Below are 20,531 nucleotides of genomic sequence, written 5' to 3'. Positions count from 1 at the left end.
CTCTCGCGGGTTGAATGGCGGACGTGAAATTGCTCGGTCAAATTCTCTAGTTCGGTTTATTACCGCGGTCTAAAGGGAAGAACGTTCGGACAAAGAGAGGAAAAGAGTTCAGAATTTCCTCCGACGGGATACCGAGAATATTCCTTCTCGGTCAAACTGCCGCTGTAAAACCGCAACTGCGGGTACACGGCGGTTCGAGCAATAACCAAAATCGAATTTTACCTATCGACAAAGTTCGCCGGACTGAAAACCCGACGAGGAATAGCGTTTTTTTTTTTTTTCTTTTTTTTTTCACAGACTTTATCCTTCTATTCTTTTACGCTTCGCCGCATTAATTTGGCAAAATTTCGAAACAGTAGTTGCGACAATTTAAAAAAAAAATGTCTCTCCCACGATTCGTTTCCTCTTTTCTGCTGGTCGAATCGCTTTTTTTTTTTTTTTACTTTTTCTTGTGTTAGCGAAAGAAATTCTGTGCTTTAGTTTTTGTCATAAATCGGAAGGAAAAAAAAAAACAAAACAAAACAACACCTATCGTCCCAAGCTGGAAATTTTTTTTATCCGAATTAAGATGCAAGCCGTTCAAATGAATTCGACAAAAATAATTTACGTGCACAAGTACGGAGGAAAATTGAAAAATGTGTGCGTGTAATTTTTTTTTTTTTCCCCTTTCTTCTTCTTTCAAAAACATTGTTCTCTTCAGAAAGTATCGCGTATACAACGTGCCAAGGCCAGAATTTTCCATGGAAAAAAAATATCCCTCTCAGAGCCGTCATCAATAAATTAAAAATAAAAATAGAAAATAAAATTAGCTGGAAAATTAGAATTTTTTTTCTCTCTCTCTCTCTCTTTCTCGAAGGGCACGGATTGCACGCAGCCACGTTCACACCGATTATACACATATATCTTTCGAGTGCTCGGATTCTTCGCGCAAGGTCCGACGACGCAAAGAGTGCACTTGAATGCCTCGGTTGGATATTTAGCTGAGCATACTCGAGCCGACACCAACTCGGCGGTCACGAAACTTTCGCAAGCTCTGCGGTTAAAACACCGCGGCATATGAATTATGAACAATTCGTTCACACTTGTCGGTTTACACGGTGAATTATTTCTTTTACCTTCTTTTCGTTACATTTTCCTTAATTCATATGCCATGAATTACAGACAATATTATCGGTAGAAAAATATTTCTAATCGTGTGTACAAAAAGTTTTCGAACATTGGTAAATTATCGGATAAATGTCTGAGAAAGAAAAGAAGAAAAGGGAAAAATTCTACAACGTCGAGAAAAAAATCGCACGGATGAGGTTAGGGTGGGATAAAAAATCAAAAAATAAAAAATTTCGTCCGAAAGGGTGAAAAAAAAGGGATTCCTTATCTGCGTTATATACGTATATATGTAGTCGGGGTATATATATATACATATATATGTTATCATACATACAGGTCGGTAATGGCCGCATCATTGAATAAGAAGGCGCTTATGCAGCGCGATTTTGTCTGCAGTGTTAGGTAAAGAAATGTAGAACCTCTATATATATATATATATATGTATTGCATATATCTCTATAATATAATACGTTAAGGAAGGATAACAGGCACGGGTATTTATATCGAACGGCAAGATTGCAGAATTTGCTCGTATTACTACGAAGCTGTTAAGAAAAATGCACAAAGAGCGAGGGAATGCCGTCCATTTTGATTGTTTTTCCAAAAAAAAAAAAAAAGGAAAAAAACCAAAAAACTATCAACACAATTCCCAAAAAATAATTCATAAACCTTCTTCCTTCTAATTTCTCAAAATGTTTTTTTTTTTTTTCTCGTTCAGGTATATTTTGCAACGTATGTACGAATAATAATAACAATAATAATTGTAATAATAACAATAACGACGGTATCAAGACTTCTTGACTTTTATACCATCTTTGCTCGTTTATTTTTATAATCGCGTGCGGTTTTGTTTTTTTTTTTTTTTTCTTTTATTCTGCTCTCTTCAATTCTCTCTCCTCTTCGTCGCGTTCGTTTCAACTTTTTGCAAAGTAGTTACAGGTTTACCCGCGTCTAGAAAATCGCGTGTCGGAATCGCGTGACGAGAGTTCTCCTGCGGCAGTAGTCGCGGGTATGACGCGAACCTTGACAAAAAAAAAAAAAAAAAAAAAGAGAGAGAAAAAGAAAAAGAAAAAAAAACAACGCGGTAAATACGTTTTGTACGTACGTGTAAATTCGCTGCGGTGAAAAGTAATAAGCGGAAGAGTGAAAAAAATAAATAAAATAAAGTAAACGAAAAATAAGCTGCTGGTTTGAATTTTTTACGACAAAAATTGATCCCACTTCATATTTTTAACGCGGCTTGATCAATCTTCAGTACGCATACATATACGTGCGTGTGTGTGTATGTATGGGTGATTCGCGCGAAGGTCGAGTCACGTAGAAAAAGACATGTTTACGTATATATATACGGTATATAATACATATGTGACAATGACATCTAGAATTATATACAAACTTAGGTGGTCCTGAAAATGGACACCGCGATGATTTCCCAGCGGGAAAATTTCTCGCAGACACAGTCAGCCTTTTGAACGGATTTCTTTGCAAAAAGGTTTACGTGTATACAGACGTATAGGGGGCATTCCGTGTGAAATTTTCAACCAATGTGCCTCACTCTTTTCGATTTTCATAATTTTTTACTGATATGATGATGCAACCGAGCCAAAAGGGAATCGGAATTTCTTTTCACATTTTTTCTCAAGCCGGAAAATGAAATATCGAAAAATTGAAAAATCAATTTCGAAAACGCCATTTTTTTTTAATCTGAAAAAATTCACACGTGATTCTGCAGACCATTTTATATGTATAAAAATATATCCACGTACGTGAAAGATAAAAAAAAAAAGAAAACGAATTCCAACATGCAACAAACTAAAAACTTGTGAAAGAAATTAGTAAATATTGAGATCCCATTATCGTGCAGTGCTTAAATATCATATTTTAAATCACAAAATCAGTAAGAATTTATAAAAATGGCGTTTTTCGAATTGGTTTTTAAATTGTTTCAAATTTCACTAGTGGCTAAAAAAAGTCTGACAAAATTCCGAGACCCTTTTGAATCGGTAGCCAACATCGTACTAAAAAATGTTCAAACTCGAAAAGAGTTGAGGTACACAGGTTACAAATTTGACTTGGAATGCCCTATACATACGTATATATGTATGTATGTGTATAAGCTCGCCTCGAAGTCTGCACTTTTATTTATAGATACAGCTATAGCTTTTATGCGGATGACTCCGGCTGCATAATTTTAAACTTTTCCTACGCTGCAGACAAGAAAATTTTTACCCTGGACAACGACTCGGTTCGACTGTTGTGATTATTATATATTATACAAGCGAACGGATCGATATTACGCTATTTGGTATTTGTTCGGAGTTTTCAGAGTTCGCCGATATTCGATCATGCGAATAAACAGTCTTTTTTATCGAGCAGAGGAAAACCGGGCAATTGATACAACAACTACGACGACGTGAAAGAAGTTTTTGCTTACTCACGACGTGAATGGAAAAGAAAAAAATAAGATACCGATAAAATTCGAGTTCTTTTTTTTATACCGCGAGATAAAAAAAAAATAAAAATCCGCAATCACTGCTGAGATTGAAATATTTCAAAGGCACCGATGCGCGGTTGAAACGAATAGAGCTGGAGGAAAAATGGAAGGAAACTAAACGATTTTCGAAATGAGAAAAAGGAGTAGCAAAAAAAAAAAGAAAGAAAAAAAAATGCAAAAAAAAAGTCCACAAGGCTCGGACGCTTTGGGAATTAAGAAATACCACCGTGGCTCCTGTATCCTCGATCCTTTGCGACGTCGTTCATCCGCGAGCATCCAATTTCTGTTTTCATCTAGTCGTGTGGTTTTACCGCGTCTAAGGACGAGATTACACTCGTCAAACACTGTGTGTATGCATGTGTATGTACGTCTATAGATCAGGATGGTCGTTAATTTTCAACGTATAATTCTCACCCACTGAGAAAAATTTCATTTGTTACGGTAACTAGAAAAAATTGTTCGATTCATTGATATTTCGGTCGGAAAACAGGGAAACATAGATTTCGACAGAAAAATGTATTTGATGGTGTTCTTGGCACGTTGAAACTTCGAACAGACTGATTTTGTTTTATATAAAATTCCCATCTATGGTATAAACGTTAAAACATATGACACGTCATTGATAGGTTTGTAAATAATCGCGGCAAAGAGAATAAAAAATAAAAAAAAATAAAAATGTGGCGCGGTCGTTTGTAAAACGATTTTTATTTGTCTAGTTGATTTCGACGCTCTTTCCAACTTCGAGACAAGAGAAAATGTTTTTTCTTTTTTTTTTTTTTCAATCTTAGAGTAAGCAAAAAGTCAGATTGATTAAACCATAGTTCTATTCTTTCTTATTCGATAATTGCGACATTTTTCAAAACAATTTCGGCACCGTTTTTACACTCTCTTTTCGACATTATACATTTCGATTTCAGGAGTTTAGAAGAATGTGTTGAAAATTAACGACCACCCGATATATGTATAAAATGCATGGACGATTGAAAACTACACGAATCACTGAAACTGATTAAAAATACGATTGCGAAGTGAAAAAAAAGAAAAGAAAAAAAAAAAAAACACGTTCGTGAAAAATGAATGGAAAAAAAAAACGAAAAAAAGATTCTCTGCGACTTGAGAAACGATCTGACCGTGAATATCAATTCGTTGTGTAATTTTACGGTATTATGGGATGCGGATTCCGTTTATTATAAAAGGACGAGGCATTTGAAACTCGACTAATTGTAAGTGTGGCGAGATTGCGGATGCAGGCGCGTCCCTTGATGCACGGCTCCTCTTTGTCTTGGGATCCCAGATAGAATCTCCATCCAAAACCTGGATCTACATCTCTGCGCGTCTCGGTGATGATGCGATGCTGAAATTCAACCGACGGCAGACTTCGTTTCATCTCGCCGTAAGCACTCCTGGATAATTGCAAAAGCGCGCGCGAGGAAGAGAGAGAGAGACAGAGAGACAGAGAGAGAGAGAGAGAGAGAGAGAAGCACCCTTTTCGGTGGGGGGGGGGGGGGGTAAATATTTTTAGAAACACACGACGACGGAATTTGACTCGCGATATCGAATTTTCAAAAAAACACGCGGTAATCTATTTCGTAGAATTTCAAAATGCGAATTATTCAGCCGGAATGGGTGCATAAAAAAGTAAAAATTTACAAGTCTAAACTAAAGAAATTAAAAACGTCTCTCAGTGGAAGGTAAAATTTATATGAAGAGAGTTAAAATATATACCGAATAATCGTAATTCTGTATTTTGTTTTGTTGTTTCTTTTTTATTTTTATTTTTTATTTTTTTTTTTTACGCCATTTGACTTTTCTACGATTCAAATTCATTCGCTTTAAAATTTTACGATAAAACCGCAATTTTTTATATTTTATTTAATTATAAATTCGCAATTGCAATAACTGTCGTAATTCATTCCATATGCGAAATGAAAATTTATCTTCCAACGAACATATAGGGTCGCAAATTTTCGCACGTTGTTATATAACGTTATTAATTATCCTTGGATTAAGTTCGTTGAATCTCCTGCGGTATGAAAAGATCCTCGAAATTCAGTATCAGGATGATCACGACGATGTTATTTCACCGTAATTCGTATCTTGCATTTTACATTTGCGTCAGAAGTTGATATAATACGCTGAAAATCGGGAGAATTTAAGCTTTTAATTATTCAGTATACGCATATATAAAGAGTGGAAAAGCTTCCCGGAGTAATCCGTAATGAACCTACATCGTACATATATATGTACGTAATACATACTCGCTCTAATCTTCGTTTCAAAGAGAGCTGACATCGAGTTCTAAAATCACCGCCTCAAACTCGTAAGCACGTTTAATTAAATTCAGGCTCGCAAGATCGAGCGAAACGACACGATGTAAAATAAAAGTGGAAAAACCTTTTTCAACGCCAACTTCACGAGTTAAATATTTTTTAATTACAGCTGATCCACTTTTTACCCCTTTTTTTGGAAATTTTTTAATCTAAATCAGACGCAACGAAACAGAAGAATAAAAAAAGAAGGAATTTTCCATAAAAAAAATAAACATAAAACAAAGAATTTCGTCGGGCGGGAAAGTAAGAGAACGTGTAAGAGCAAGGAAAAGCAAGGAATATAGATGAAAGTCAACGAAGAAGACGAAGGGAGGGATCGAGATTTATATGCATTATATCGAAGTGCGCGATATTCCCCAAAGAGCGTGCGGTCAAGAAATTTCCGCAACGCTTCGACGTCTCGAGAAAGGTGGAGAAGAAGAAAAAGGAGATGAAGAAAGAGAAGAAGAAGAAGTGGGAGGAGGATGAGGACGAGGTCCTTCGGCGAGACGCGAGGATTACAGAAATCCCCGGAGGACGAGGCGGACAGAGACAAAGATGGAGAGACAAGACGATCGTATAAGAAGGTCGGTGAATACAGGAGTCATGAATTTTCCCTTGGAATTTCGTTACAAGCATGGATAAAGAGAGCTGCAGGCATCGAGGCGTACGAAAATTACGACCTCGGATAAATTACAAACGGGACGAATGAATTCAAGTTCTACATAGCGCGGCGAACATTGAGAATAAAAAAAAACAATAAACAAATAAATAATTATCAAATTGTTGTCGGAATATTATAGCTACATTTTTTATCACAATTTACGCTCGGATAATATTAGAAACGATGAAAGTTTCTACTGCTACAAATTTTTACAGAAATTTAAACATTTCGCATTGTTTCGTTTCAAATTTTCAAATTGTAAGCTTGCGTGGTTTCTCGTAAGAGAGAGAAAATAAATAAATAAACAAATAAGTAAAACTTGCAGATTTTCGTGAAAGATTTTTATCTTTTCGGTAAAAACAAAAAAAAAGAAAAAAAAAAATCCACGAGATTCGGCAATTTTTAACGAAAAGAATTATTTCTAAGAGGATGTTCGAAAATCGTAAAAAATTGTAGTATTTTGGAAAGAAAATTGCGAATTTCTATGAAAAATTAGAAAAATCTATTGTTATCTGTAAAAGATGATTACAATTTCCGACACGTAGGAAATAGTTTTTTTCTTTTTTGTCGTAGAAGATCTTGATATTACGTTAAAAAAAAAAAAAAAAACCTGCCAGCTTCTACAAACATAGATGAAAATTAACGTAATTTTGTACGAAAAATAATCACAATTTCGGACACAGAGAACATGAATTGTTTTTCTCGTATTGTGTTTAGAATTTCGTTGAAAGTATAACTTTTTACGAAATCCGCCAATTTATGAAAAACCGCCGGATGTCGCATCTCTCTCACGCGGAAAAAAAAAACTTATGGCAGACACGTTAAGTACGCGGCAGAATTTGGATCTAAATTCGAAGACCGATCTTGATCTCCGTAAAATTGACTTATCATAATCTACGAAATACGATGATTTTTAACATCTCCGAATAAAAATATGTTTATAAGAAAATTAATTGGCGAAAAAAAAAAAAAAAATTCGTCGTTTATCGTAAAAAAAATTGATAAAAATCGGTCAGACGATACGAAAAATGATACTAGAATCTTCTGATTAAAAAAAAAATATATATGTGTATTATAAAAAATCGATTTTTATGGTAGATATAAATTCGTTTAGGGTTCCAAATTCGAACTGTGTATTTCTTTGCCTTTTCAAAAGAAAAAAAAAAAAGGGAAAAACGACAATCATTACAAATCATTGATTTACATTTTACAAGGCGATTTTTTATTTAATTTTTTTTCCTTCCCATTCGTTCGTACCGCAATCTCGTTGTATACTTAACGACGAGCTTGCGAACAGCGAAGTAAAATATATATAAGGTAATACACCTAATGTTGCAACGCGGAGTTTTCTTTCCTCTAATTCCCCACAGCTCCTGAGTTATATTACCTCGTATTTTTGCCAAGTCGGTAGTTTTCGCGCACCGAGGCAAGATTCAGGGATCAGTCAAAATTTATGTCGCAAACTTCTCCGAGTTATTTTTTCGTCCTCCAACTCCTCCTTCTTCCTTCAAACCGAATAAACGTGTTCAAAGAGGAGGCATGAAAAAAAAAAAGCTCTCATTCCCTTAAAAGTTTTCGAAAATTTTCTTTACCCCTGCGGTAAAAAATCAGCCGATTGAACGAACGTAAAATATTCGTTCCCGTCGCTTAAAGTTACATGAGAGAAAAAAGAAAAAAAAAACCGTCAAGGGACAATAATCCGGTAATTGGGGGATGAAATTTCTTGAAAACTTTAAAATATGAAAGCTTGTCGATATCTTCAGAAGCTCCGACGCTGCTTCGTTGAAATAGCTTCGGGTTTTGCACGGCGGTTGGTTATTAAAAATGCCTGAATGAAAAGTCTCGTTTTATCCGTCTATACCTACATTATATAAAATAATCGAAGATAAACACGAATATAATAGATTTTATGTACGCACCTATATAATAATAAATTTTAATTAATCAATTAGTCGCTACTTTGATGTCGTCCTACATTTATGACATGAATTTTCTTTGCCTTATTGTTTTAATATAATACCGATAATTATTACACGTATAAATGTCACCGTGCAGAAATGATTACAGTAAAAATTTTTACATGGAAATATATTGCAAGATTGTCTTACGATAATTCAGATGGATAAGAAGCTTGTTTTTTTATCCGTAGCTGGTTTCAAATCCACAAGATCGAAAGCCTCGAACCCCATTTTTCCTAAGTTCTGAATTCAATTTCTAAGATTCAAATCACGAACCTCGATACACTCGGTATTTTTCTTTCAGCCACGGTTACAGTTTTTGTAAATTTTAAAAAAGCTCCTTTACAAAATCACTTTAAATACTTGCAAACAATTCATGAGTTCGATAAAAAAAAATCTTTAAAAATTCAGAACAAGTACTTTATCAGAGTTAGTAAAATCGCAGAAACAAAAATGTTTATCACACGTCGGCCGGGTGTCGCACAGAATCATATTTTCGAATCTTTGTCAAGTTTCATGCAATTAAAATACACGTCAAGTCTGCAGAGTCACACGCGTGTCTGGCATAGAACCGCAAGGGAGCTACGATCAAAGCAGATGATCGTAAATTAGCCCTCGGTAGCAAAGTGCACGGTTTATCTATCCGAGTGGTGTTGAGATCCCGAGGGATGAAGCCTCGCCGTTCTACCGGCGTACAGGGACGTCGTATACAACGACACGTACGTGTACATAATACATATGCGTCTGCATGCGTGTATGTAAGCCGAGAAAAATTTTTATTTGTTACAGTAATTTAACTAGAAAAATTGAGTAAAACAGGTATCGTTTAAAAAACTATTCGAATATTGTTGGAATTAGTTAAAAAAAAGGGGTTTCATTTTTATCGCGCATTTCCAACCCATCGCGATGAAAACGGTGCAGCAACCTCAACTGCATTATTATCCGTAGTATACTATTATATATAGATATACATAGTGTCGTATGCAAGGCTTAAAAGCGCGAAGCGTCGGAAGGCGTATTAATTGAAGGACCATATAAGCTGAAGGAGCGGTGCACACGAGGTGCATAAACAGTGTGCAGCCGCTGCAGAAATGCCCCGTAATAATGCAATCTATAATACTCAAGATCCGCTGCGCAGCCTCTTTTTTCATCCCTTATTTTTTCTCATTCTTCTTCCTCTTTTTATCGAGGGATAACCCTCAAGCTCGACACGCGTTTTATTTGATCTTGCATTCTACTCGCATTTTCTTACTTCCTAATCATTTGTAACGCATATTTACCTAAGAGATAAAGAAAAGTAATCGGCTAATAGAAAATTTCGTTTTACTGGGAAATGAATTTCATATTCCAGGTATCAACTATATTATAATGTTCGTGGATTTTAGGAACGCAAGGCCGAGAATTTGTATAATTAAATATCGCGGAAGATAGCGGGAATAGTTGCGAGTGAGCAGTTTTAGTTCGCAAAATGAGAAACATAAAAAATAAAAAAAAAAAAAGATTGTACGATGATCGGGATAAAGTTTATAAGATAAGCTTGCACTGGCAAAAATTTGGTTAGTTTGCGATTTCCGTATATAGGAGGTAGAGTATCCAAGCGACATTTAAAATATGCCCGAAATATGTAAAGAGGGAAATGATAATAACAGCGTGAATTTTGAATAAAATTAATTGCTCTGTTATCCATTAGACGACTTCGAACAGAGTCTGTAGATTTGTCTAGTTGTAAACGCGATTTTTACCTAAACAGTTTTTCCACGATGAGCAATGAATGATTTAAACGTAATAAAAGTAACGAAAGAAATGAAAAGGGAAGAAAATAAGAAAAAAACAAAAGCAGAGAGAATCTAGAGAAGCTGTAACTGAACAACATTTCCGAAAGATTTTTTTCGTCAATCATTTTTACCGCAGATAATAACAATCAGGAATTTCCCGAATGACGAAAAACGAGACGCGGAGGCTGCACAAAAGTTTAACCAAAAGAGGGTAAAACGGGGTTGATTAGAGGCGAGACTCTCGAGTGCTGCAGGATTTGCTCAAGAACTTGTCACACCCGAGAACCTTCATTTGCCGAAAATGATGCCGCGAGATCCGAGGAGGGTTGTTACGTACGTACGTAGGGATACGTAACACAACACAGGAAGCGACGAGAATCGCGGAAACGAGTTTATGTTGAACCGAAGGACGGCGAGGAGGGGGAGGAATAACGAAGAGAATTGCGGCGAGGAGTATAATCTGGCGGAAAGAGAAAGATTCGAGAGGTAGGAAGGGAGGGAGGGGGAATAAAACGCACGAAAAGCCTGCAAGCTCGCCTCCCTAAACTTTTTTCATCCCCCACTCGCCCCTGATTCGAGAATTTTTGGGATCAAAGCGACGAAACACGAAACGGGGTTGCGGCCGGTTGAAATAAAGAAAGAGAGTCAATAACCAGAAGGAGGGGAAGAAAAAAAGAAAAGCTTATTGGTGCGTAACGCGATGAGGATTTAGGTGAATCCTTTCGGGTTGACTGAAGGAAAGTTAAACAGGTTGTGTAATATAGATGAAGATAAAAAAAATTTTTCTTTGCTCACGGATTGAAATTTGAATATTGATTATTCCACTTTCAACTGGCAAGAGTTATAAATAACGATGAATAGGGATTGTTTTCATTTTTCGGAAACATCGTGCATTTTTTTTTTTTTAATCAATTGTTACGGTTTGTTTAAGATTATGTCTTTGCGAGAGGAAATTCTCCTACAATTATCAAAAATGATCTTGTTAATACATAAAAGTCTATAATTTTGCTGAATTAGTGTTATGGTGTTAATTTAAAGCTGATGTTTAACCCGTTTTTTTTTTGTCACACGTTATTATGCTGAGTCAACTTTTATAAAGAGATAGTATTTCATAGTTTTTGTGATTTCACTGATTACGAATCTGAAGTCTAGTTGAAAAAGTTCAAAATAGCTGATCCAATATGGCGGACGAAAATTTCAAATTTGATAGAATACGGTCAAAAAATTCTATGCAAGCGTTTTCAGGGTCGCCGATTGGATTCGACATACTGAATTTTCGAAATCTGATTTCAGATTCGTAATCAGCGACCCCAAAAACCCCTGGACGGAGTTTTTTCTCCGGATTTGATCGAATTTGAAATTTTTGTCCGTCATATTAGATCCGCCATCTTGAATTTTTCAAATACGATTTCAGATTCGTAATCAGCCTCTCATATACTTTGAATACCGGGTTCCACATTAATCGTCACACGCATGCATGATTATTTATTGGCATTACGTCCGTTTTACGTTAATCGTCTTTCGTCAGGCTGGATAAAAAATCATCCAATCAAACCGAAGCGCAATATTCTAGTACGCATAAATTATCGTATCAAATAATTTCTCGCGTTCCATTTTTTCAGAGTAACAACTCAAAGGTTGGGATATAATTTTCTAGCGTCGGTTCTCGGCACTGTTAAAAGGATGATATAATTTCTGCCTGATTAATTAACGAATGACTTCTTCTTATTAGAAGAATTACAAAACTCGAAAGGGAAATCAACTCACACACCTAATTGACGAATCTGTTCTTCAGGCATAAAAACAGTCTTATTCATCGTCAAACAATTTTTTTCACTGTTCTACCGTGAACCAAATTTCTTGAGATAAGAAAACACGTGATAAAGAGATTTATAGCGAGTGTCCTGGATGTGTACACGTGTAGACACGTATAATACGAACATATTATACCGGGACAATCTCTTGAAACTTGAAAATCGTCCGCGCATGCGCCAAATAGTTCAATCTCATTGGTCGGCGAAATCTTACCGCAGCGATATTCTTGTCCGCGATGCAGGCGTGCCAACCTAAGCAAAACGTGTACGTTTGAATTTTCAAAGATCGTAAGCGTTAAATTCCGATCGTTCTTTGAAGAATCGACTTTCCGACCCGACAACAAAACGCTTCCCAAACCTTTCCGAGTCGCTGCCTCAATTATTTGAGATTCTAACCTCGAAAATTCGTGTCAACCACATCGCAGGCAGAAACAGTTTGGCAGCCGAAAACTCGGGATGGCAAGCCTGCGCGAAGAGGCGATAAAACTCGCGCATGCGCGGTTGATTTTCAAGTATCAAGAGATTGTCTGGGTATATATTTGTACGATACTTACGCGCGTTTGGCAAACAAGACCGTGACACTCTGGTCGGGTAAACAAAAGGCGAGAAAATTAAAGCCTTCGAGTAAAGGGCGTGAGAGAGAATAGCAGTCGTGTGTGTACGTACGACACGCAACATACGTCGCATATATGCGTAACAACAAACCCGAAGGGAGTCTAACCGAGAGCGAAAGATCAAACGGAAATGTTTGCATCTGCGGTGGGAAGGAAAGAGGAGACGGAAATCGTCACGGAATTATGTGTACGCGTATATCTGTGTAGGTGTATCATACGCGTTTTGGGTAACAATTAAAACCCTCCTCCCCCACCCCTGTAAATCAAGAAGCCCTTGCGCTTTCAACATTTCGACACCCACGCAAATGTTCTGGTTCTACGTTTGTTCTCGATATTCGCGTTATTAGGCTGCTCGGGTTTCCTTAATGGGAGAAATTTTGCGTGTAACAATTGTGGGGTGATTGGAGGAGAATTTTTGCGGGTTTTCTGCTTTTGTCGTTTACGTGGGAAGATACCGACGGTGGAAAGGAGTGCAGAAATAAAAGAGAGGAATTCGAAGAGATGAAAGGGAAGAGAAGTTGAAATAAAATTATTCGATCTCTCAATGTTATAAGAGTTACAAATTTTTGCGGATTTTGGATTGGAATAAAGGCTCGTGATTGTTGTAAATGGCTGGAAACTTACGCGGGTGATATTTGTAGTCGAAAATTGTTGTACGATAGAAAAAGTTGAATACAGATGATTCTATGTGAGTATTCAGTTGATGAACATCGAGCTTAATTTGCAGATTCGCAATTCAATAAAATCGTGAAATTTAACAATTCATTTCGGGCGGGGTTCAAATTTCGGATTTGAAATGTCCCGAAAGCGCGAAATTCCGAAATTTTTGTTGGTGACAATCAAAGTAAAGAAATCAAACTTTGAGGAAATATGAAAGTTTTCAATGGTCCGAAACCCGACGCTCAAAGTTTCGAAAGTACAAAAGTTGGAAAATTAAAAAATCTGAATTTTGCTCTATCGTTACTTGAATTTTCGGAACTTTGAGCCGCCGGCTTTCCGACCAATCGAAACTTTGTTGTTTCTCCAAAGTTTGATTTCTTTATTTCAACTTTCGCCAGCAAATAATTCGGGATTAAGCGCTTTCGAAACTTTTCAAATTCGGAACTTCAACCCCGTCCCCTTAATTTATTTTTCCGCTTATAATTCCATCTTTTTTTTTATTCAGACAAGAAACCGAATCCGTTTACTTTCACTGCCGACTTCGTGCATTAATTGAGATGGCAAATAATTTGCCTGCAGATACAGCCATGTATACAATATTGCAGAGTGATGGGAATGCCAATAATTGCTGCAATGATCAAGGACTCACCGCCAACGGTGGAAAATGGAGAGAGCGTTCGTTACATTATTAAATTACACACAATTTTTTTAATATCCGGAACAGTGAGCAAACCTGTTAACGACTCGCGGTTATAGTTTAACATGGTCAACGATTAAAAAAACTTGCGAGTATTTCTCTCTGAATTTTGCGACTGCTTGTTAACGCCGTTGAAAGAAGTACGAGCGCGTATATTTTTACCTTTAAATAATGTATAACAGAAAAGCCATCGAATTGGGATCGACTATACATTTCGCGCGTTGGAAAAATTTTTTAGGCTGAATTTTCCAACAAGAATCATAACAGCAATGTTTTTTTCTCTTTTCTCTATTTTTTTCTAACAATTTCTACAGTAACTTTTTTAATCGTCAAGGAAATTTTAGTCGGCCAAAAACCGACATAATTTTACTATTATTAAATGAGTATTTATCAGATTATTGAGATACAGTAAGCTGTAAAGTTCAAAATTCACTGTAAAACTTTTTTTTTCCGTTACGTTGACGTGGTTAACCATTCAATTTCTCAACATTTCAACGATATATAATAATTTTTTAAACAATCTAAAATAAAGCATCGATGTATTGTATATTTATATACTTTAAGCTTTTGTTTATAAATTACAGTATTCTCTAATTTTGTACTTTCGAAGCTTGCTAACGTAACAATCCGACAAATATACTCAAAGTACGATTTTATCATAACAAAATTAACAAATATATCGATTCTTATCCGATCGATTTCCTCAACTTTGCAATATTACATTGTAGTGTAAAAATTTTCACCCTGAAATCAGGTTAAACAATCCGCAAAAAATTTTTCTCCGCGATACTTATCATTGCAATGAAAAGGGAAGAGTGAAAAAATCTGAAATCGATCAGACTTGGCAGCAAAATGAAAAGGTTAATTAGAATTAAACTTTTACCACAAATTATAATTCTCTGCAATGCTTAAACTCTACATATTATTATTATTATTATTATTATGCCTACAAGAATCACAACTTCTACATGGTTGAATTTTTTTACATTGTTCGTTAAATTTTTTTTATTATTATTTTGGGTTGGGAATAGAACGAATATTTTATCTGGAAATACGATCATACAACTGTGAAGCTTATTGACATCCCCTATCGAATATCCGATAATCCGATTGAAACCTCCAGCCGAGAAACCGGATCGCTTTTCTGATCGGCGTCTGGTTCTACATTAACACCAAACGGCTAATAAATTCATAGCGAAATTGCAGCCTCGCCGACTAATCGATGAATTTTTTATCCGCCGATTTAAACGTTTTATATTATATTTAAGCCGGATTTTCGACGGACGATCTTTGCCCGTAAGAATTACACCATAAACACATTATTGTTTACCAACCTACCGGCCGATATTTTTACCTATAAAACAAATGCGTAGAAGAGTAAGCGCCGAGAGTTTTACTCCGCAATATTTAATATAATACGTATAATAAAGATAAATGAATTCCGGATAAATAATCGTTGATTATTCAAAAGGGTTTACCGAGTCTCGACGGGGGTAAAAAAGTCCTGAAATTATCGCCCCGAGGGATGCATCCGAAGGACTCCCCGGGAGCCACTTTGCTAAATATTTGCATATTCCCCGAGTTCCATGGCTTTGTGCAACATACATATTACATGTGTATATTATATATATACGTACATTAAGCGTGTATAATTCACATTACAGTGAAAAAAAACCAACAAAAAACACGGTGACATACAAAAAATATAAAACAAAAAGCAAAGAAGACAATAATAATTTGTCCACATAATTCGATGTTGGGATGAAAATGATTGAAATTATTAATTCTGTACACTGAGGGAAATTTTTAGTTACGGTTACCGCTCGGTCCTCGACTATTTTCATTTTTTACCACAATCGACAAAATATACTTCTAGGTAGAAAATGAAAAGTAATTTTTCTCAGTGTACGAGGTTTAACGGTTGAAACATAGTAAAATAATCAATTGCAGTAATTGGTCGTTCACTCACCGTTCATTTTCCACGCCGCCGTTGATTTCACAAGTTTTCCAAGGAAAAAAAAATCCTCCACCTCCTCAAATTCGAACAAAGAGATCCGTCCGTGTTACAGATGGGGAAAATAACTTATCACCACTGAAATCACCAAACGCGTATATTTAGGTACAATTTATACACATGACATACGAAGAGATATATTTAGAAACACGACGAGAAATTTTTGTAATACCGACACTTCGATTAACTATTATTATTATTATTATTATTATTATTATTAACAAACTCGCAGAATTTTTTCAAACTCGGAATACGGATCAATCTACAGATTTTCACATCAGCTGACAATGAGTCGGTTGAAATTGCACTTGATATTTTTATTGAATTTTTTTTTTTTTTTTTTCTTCTTCCTCTCTCTCTTCTTTCCAACTTTTTCCCCTCTTTTATTTTCACGACTCAAAGTGACAACTAGAAAAATTCCGGTCGCAATTAGTTCCTCGATTCGTGCTGCTCCGCGTGACGACGAACCGATATTAAAAGTCAAGTGGCTTATTCATCGGATCCTCAAGATTCGGTTTTCTTCGTCTCGAAAGCGTCAAGTTAGGTATAGCTGAATTTCAATTCGGTTATCAACATCAAACCGTGAGTTTTGTAACGTCTAGAAATTTTTATAATTGAACCGAATTTATTTATTGCCAAGAATTTTTCACACATTCTTTTTTTTTTGTTTTTTTCAAATCGTTTTTATATCCGAATATCCGCGGTAATTCCTTCGCACTTCCTGACACGCGTAACGCAAATTGTAATGAAATAAAGTAATTGGGTTACGTTGAATTTTGAGAAACGGAACGAGGCGAAGAAGAAAAAAAAAAGAAAAAGAAAAAAATAAAACAGGAATGAGAAATAAAGAGGACGAAAATTACGTTTCAAATTTTTTCAACTCATTCCTTTAATTTGATCGTTTGAATCGATGATTTTCTTTTTTTTTTCTTTTCAATCTCCGGGTTAAATTCACAAGTCGCGGCGTGATTGAAAACCGTGTGTAAAGAATTTGAAATATTTCGTCAGGTACTCGGTATCTCGTCAACGGTGTTTTGCGAATAGTGTGAAAATTGTGGAAAAAGAGAAAAGTGGGGGAACAAAAAAAAAAAAAATCAGGGAAAGAGGCAAAGAGATGAGAAAAGAAAGTGAAGCTCTTCAGACCCTCGTTGACTCGCCGCGACGCGACGGTATTCATTGTACGAGAAAACGTGCGAAAAAGCCAAGGGGTAGAAGAAGTCAAAACTCTGCACGGACGATATACACGCATACATGTACGATGATGCATACGAATGCCTCACCATATATATATATATATATGTATATATACACACGTGCACGCACAAGTAGCACGAAAAGGTTGGTAAACGCTGAAGAGTCGTCAGTGGGTTTCATTCTGCCCGGGGATGAAAAAAGCGAAATTTGCTCACTCGAGACGCGAGCGTGGTAAGAAGGAAGAAGTGGACGAGAGAAAAATAAATAAAAATAACGAAAAAAAAAAAGAAACAGAACATTAACCTAACGAACGAGTTTATACCGCAAAACTTTCGATATCGTCGAGGAATACGAATGAAAGAAAAACAATATTGCAGCTGTTAAAAGTTTTTCAAGACACCGTGAACCGTGTGCGTAGATTTTACACGTGCATACGTGCATGGTACGAGTTAAAATTATAATTTTAACCGAATATCTTAGCGCAGTAGTGTCGACTGCGTGTGTGTGTGTGTGCGTGAAAGTTGGAGAAAAATAAAAAAAAAATTAATGATGAGTCATGACCGAAGGAATGAAAAAAAAAAAAAAAAACAAGATGAAAAGTCGAAAAGGTGCGGGAGAAGAAAAGAAAAATGAAAAAAAAACAAAAACGACACAGAGACGGTAAAATCCGCGCACGTGAAAGGTACGGCGAAGATTAACAAAGCGGGACGGACGTTGTCCGACGTTTGGTAAACTAATGAAACGAAAAATCTTCCTCCAATAACGTATGTTCAAATAAATTACGTGATTATTGTTATACCGTTTTCGGGACGGTCGACGAAACGGGAAAGACGCTGTTACGACCTGCAGGAAAGAAGAAGAAGAAGAAGAAGAAGAAGAAGAAGAAGAAGAAGAAGAAGAAGAATTTTGTCCGGACCAAGCGAGTCGTCCCCCCCCCCCCCCCCCCGACTCTTTCTCTTTTTCCCTCTCGCCCTCTCTCTCCCTTTCCGCCCGACGTCACTCTCTCTCTCTCTCTCTCTCCCTCTCTCTCCCTTCCACTTCCCCCCCCCCGCCCTTGGCCGTATTTTCCTCCGTTCGCCGCCCTCGCAGTTTACCCTGCGTGGGAAAAGTGACCCAGTTTTAAGGGGGTCTCAGGGGGTTGAGAGACTCGCGCGTCGGTCGGCGTTTAGCTTCAAACCGAACACGAACGCGGCGCGGGACGAACTGAGCTCCGAGCTATTCCGCCAGAGCCGCCAACCCCTCCTCTCCCCACCACGACACCCTTCCGCCACCGTCATCCCCCACCACTTCATATCGATCACTGCGCAGTCCGCTCGTCCGGCAGCATCCCCCTCAACGAGAAGGGCAAAGCTCCGTTCAACCCCGACCCGTCTTCTTCTTCTTCTTCTTCTTCTTCTACTCCTCCTGCGCCCGTCGACGCCGGTGGATAAACCTAGCCGGATGATCCGCGGACGTCGTCGATCGGCGAATCGGTTTTTTACGCGACGCCGTTCTTTTTTTTTTTTTTTTTTTCGTTCTACAAAGGAAATTGAATCCGATTTTCAAAATTGTATGACCTAAACTTGACAATCGAGAGCGAGTATGTATAGGGGGGGGGGGGGGGGGGGAGTATCGCGAGTATTTTAACCGACAACCGACGTCTGACGCTCACCGTTTTTGATTTTGTTGAAAAATTTTTTACGCAAATTGGTCCAAACTCTGAAAAAGTTACCCCATTTTTTTTTTTTTTTTTTTTTATTCTTTTCTCTCGATTTTCTTATTCAAACCGGTCAGTTATTCGTTGCGAATATTGAGAGCGATTTTGGTGAGGATCCGATTCTGAAATTCTCAACGTTTGCTCGGAAACTGTACTTTCTTTTGCAAAAACGTTTCGATGACCGGGTTCGCGATGGGTCGATTTTTTTTATGATTTTTTTTTTTTTTTTTCTTTTTGTTTTCTATACGTTCCCGTATCAAAAAATTGTCGAAGACTTCTGGCTTTCGATCGGAACATCCCTGCAGACCGGTTTCGTTGCGAAGATGATGGGAAAAAAAAAAAAAAAATTTAACTCAAGTCGTCCCGTTTAACGGACTCGGTTTTGAAATGTTTCGAATAGAAAATACGGTCGCTGAGAATTTTTTTCACTGTTTTTGAAGAAAGATCCTTTTCAAAATCACTCTCAATATTTATAAATAATTTACCAGTTGAATAACAGTATGTATATTATACAAGTACACAAACTTCTACATATATAAATGTGTCATGTTCACCGATGTTTATAATGGAAGAAAAAACAAAAAAAAAACATTCGCAGAAGAGTATTTCTGGACCGATGAAGAATGACACCGACATGGATTGTCTTGTTCTCGTTTATTGTTTAGCTCTTTTTTTTTTTTTTTCTTTTTGTTTCCTTATTCGTTCCGATATTCGTTTTTCCCCAGTATATTTTCTACCCACACGTATTAAATTACAATATTACATAGAATACTCGGCGCGTGTCTCGTATCACGTCATTACACCTACACGTAATATAATATGTCTATATATATGTGTGTGTGTATATATATGTATATATTGCAGAAAACAATTCGCCGTGGCGATTTTCGCAGGGTTGAGAAAACGCGAGTGTACAAAAAGAAAGAACAATGTCGGACATCGGGCAAAAGCAACGATCAATTTTTTTTCTTTTCTCCCCCCCCCCCCCCCCCCCCCCTCACGCCGGGCTCTTTTCTTCCATCTCTTACATCTCTTATCTATTACATGCGATAGATTGCGAAATTTTTTTGCTCGCTCAGCGTTTGACTGCGACAGCTTTATATCGTAACAAAGTCATTGTACACGTGGCGAAAAGAGTGGCTCGTTACGAGGGTGCAGAGAGATAAGGGTAAATTTCGCAGGTATTTACGTTTCTCCCACCGTACCGAAGTAAAGCAAGAAAAAAGGAAGAAGTAGAAAAAAAAAAAAAGAAAAGAAAAAAGAACGCCTCTCGAATTGGGTGCAAGAATTGCGGTGAATTGCTTTTTTTCGTTCTTTCTTCTATTTCTCTATTTTCTTTTTTTTATTTTTTTCTTTAGTTAGAAAAAATTTATTACCCCTGCCCTGCTTAACTCTCGTTTCATTCATCTCCGGTACTTCTCTCGCCTGTATAACCGATTTCCTTTCTGGCTCCGCGGGACGGACGCTGTAATAAATCCTTACCGGGGAGCTTTTTCAAATGCTCCATTACCTCCCCCTCCCCCCCCCCTCCCCCC

General features: G+C 36.9%; 1 protein-coding gene across 2 annotated transcripts in view; it reads right to left on the bottom strand.

Annotated features, from left to right (window-relative positions):
• Nucleotides 1-18,169, bottom strand: part of LOC124301800 (uncharacterized) — a 97,028-nt gene extending 78,859 nt beyond the window's left edge. Inside the window, exons 1-2 of one of the 2 annotated variants that reach the window (XM_046757229.1) lie at nucleotides 18,084-18,169; nucleotides 16,062-16,184 (exon numbers count right to left, since the gene is read on the bottom strand). In XM_046757229.1, coding sequence (XP_046613185.1) covers nucleotides 16,062-16,068 — 7 coding nt within the window. In that variant the 5' untranslated portion in view covers nucleotides 16,069-16,184; nucleotides 18,084-18,169. The remainder of the gene's footprint in view (nucleotides 1-16,061; nucleotides 16,185-18,083) is intronic. The other variant, XM_046757230.1, reaches the window with a different exon arrangement.
• Nucleotides 18,170-20,531: the final 2,362 nt, after the last annotated feature.

Source organism: Neodiprion virginianus, chromosome 4 (genome assembly GCF_021901495.1).
Source record: "Neodiprion virginianus isolate iyNeoVirg1 chromosome 4, iyNeoVirg1.1, whole genome shotgun sequence".
Classification (NCBI taxonomy): domain Eukaryota; kingdom Metazoa; phylum Arthropoda; class Insecta; order Hymenoptera; family Diprionidae; genus Neodiprion; species Neodiprion virginianus.
This window is presented reverse-complemented; position numbering and strand designations above follow the sequence as displayed.